This window comes from Nannospalax galili, unplaced genomic scaffold (assembly GCF_000622305.1).
Source record: "Nannospalax galili isolate Female #2095 unplaced genomic scaffold, S.galili_v1.0 scaffold824, whole genome shotgun sequence".
NCBI classification, from domain to species: Eukaryota; Metazoa; Chordata; class Mammalia; order Rodentia; family Spalacidae; genus Nannospalax; species Nannospalax galili.
Window position 1 is genome coordinate 2356478 of NW_008351697.1, and position 974 is coordinate 2357451.

The 974-nt window shown below is 41.2% G+C and overlaps 1 protein-coding gene across 1 annotated transcript in view; it reads left to right on the forward strand.

The window, feature by feature from the left end:
• Cfap300 (cilia and flagella associated protein 300) overlaps positions 1-755 on the forward strand; it is a 37070-nt gene extending 36315 nt beyond the window's left edge. The window contains exon 7 of the mRNA XM_029553843.1: positions 93-755. Coding sequence (XP_029409703.1) covers positions 93-221 — 129 coding nt within the window. The 3' untranslated portion in view covers positions 222-755. The remainder of the gene's footprint in view (positions 1-92) is intronic.
• The last annotated feature ends 219 nt before the right edge of the window (positions 756-974 follow it).

The following is a 974-nucleotide window of genomic DNA, read 5'->3' on the forward strand; positions in this document are numbered from 1 at the left end:
CTGGCTATGTTTCATGACATTTGGGTAGAAAATGTTTAATAGTCAAAGACTAAAATATTGTTAATACTAAATTTCAGGCCAATCTTTTCCAGGACTCTGCTGGCCTGTGCTACCCTTCACCTAAGGAACACGAGCAGACTTTCTCATACTTCATTGTGGACCCCATGAAGCGACACGTGAATGTTCTGTACCATTGCTATGGTGTAGGAGAAATGACTTAATGCTGTTTCAGACCATCTAAAGTTGCTGTTTCTTAGTTCATCTTGTCTCTGTGTCAGTACTAATGGGGAGATAGACATGTTTTTGCAGATCAATTGAAGTCAACTATAAAGAGCCTGCTTCGAGCAGGAGAAAGCAAACACCAACCTGCCTCTCTCTAAGTTTACCTGGTATGCTCATACAGGAACTCTGCTGTCATCTGTTCAAAGCAGGGGTAGACTTTCTACAGAAACTTATAAGTTACAGATACCTATCTAGTCCGTATTTATTCTATCAAGATGCAGCTGAGTTCTCAGGTTCCCATGTATTTTTATATTGCTTTTAGTTTTTTGAGGCAGGATCTCATATGGCTCTGGCTAGCCTTGAACTCACCATGTAGCTGAGACTGGTCTTGAACTTCTGATCCTCCTATCACCACTTTCCAATTGCTAGGTACAGGCATGTACCACCATGCCCAAATTTAAGTATTTTGTTTTAGAAGCTAATTAATTCTGGATTAGAATTGCAGCATTAAATAAAACATCTCCACCACCACTTATTAATATGATTTTTTTTGGTCTTTTTGATACAGGGTCTCCCTGTAGTCCCAGCGGGCCTGGAACTCACTATGCAGACCAGGCTAGCCTCGAACTCACAGAGATCCACCTGCCTCTGCCTCCTGAGTGCTGGGATTAAAGGCGTGCACCACCATGCCCGGCTTGATACGATTTTTAAACTTGTTTCATTTAATTACATTTTTAGTTGCAGAAGGAAAC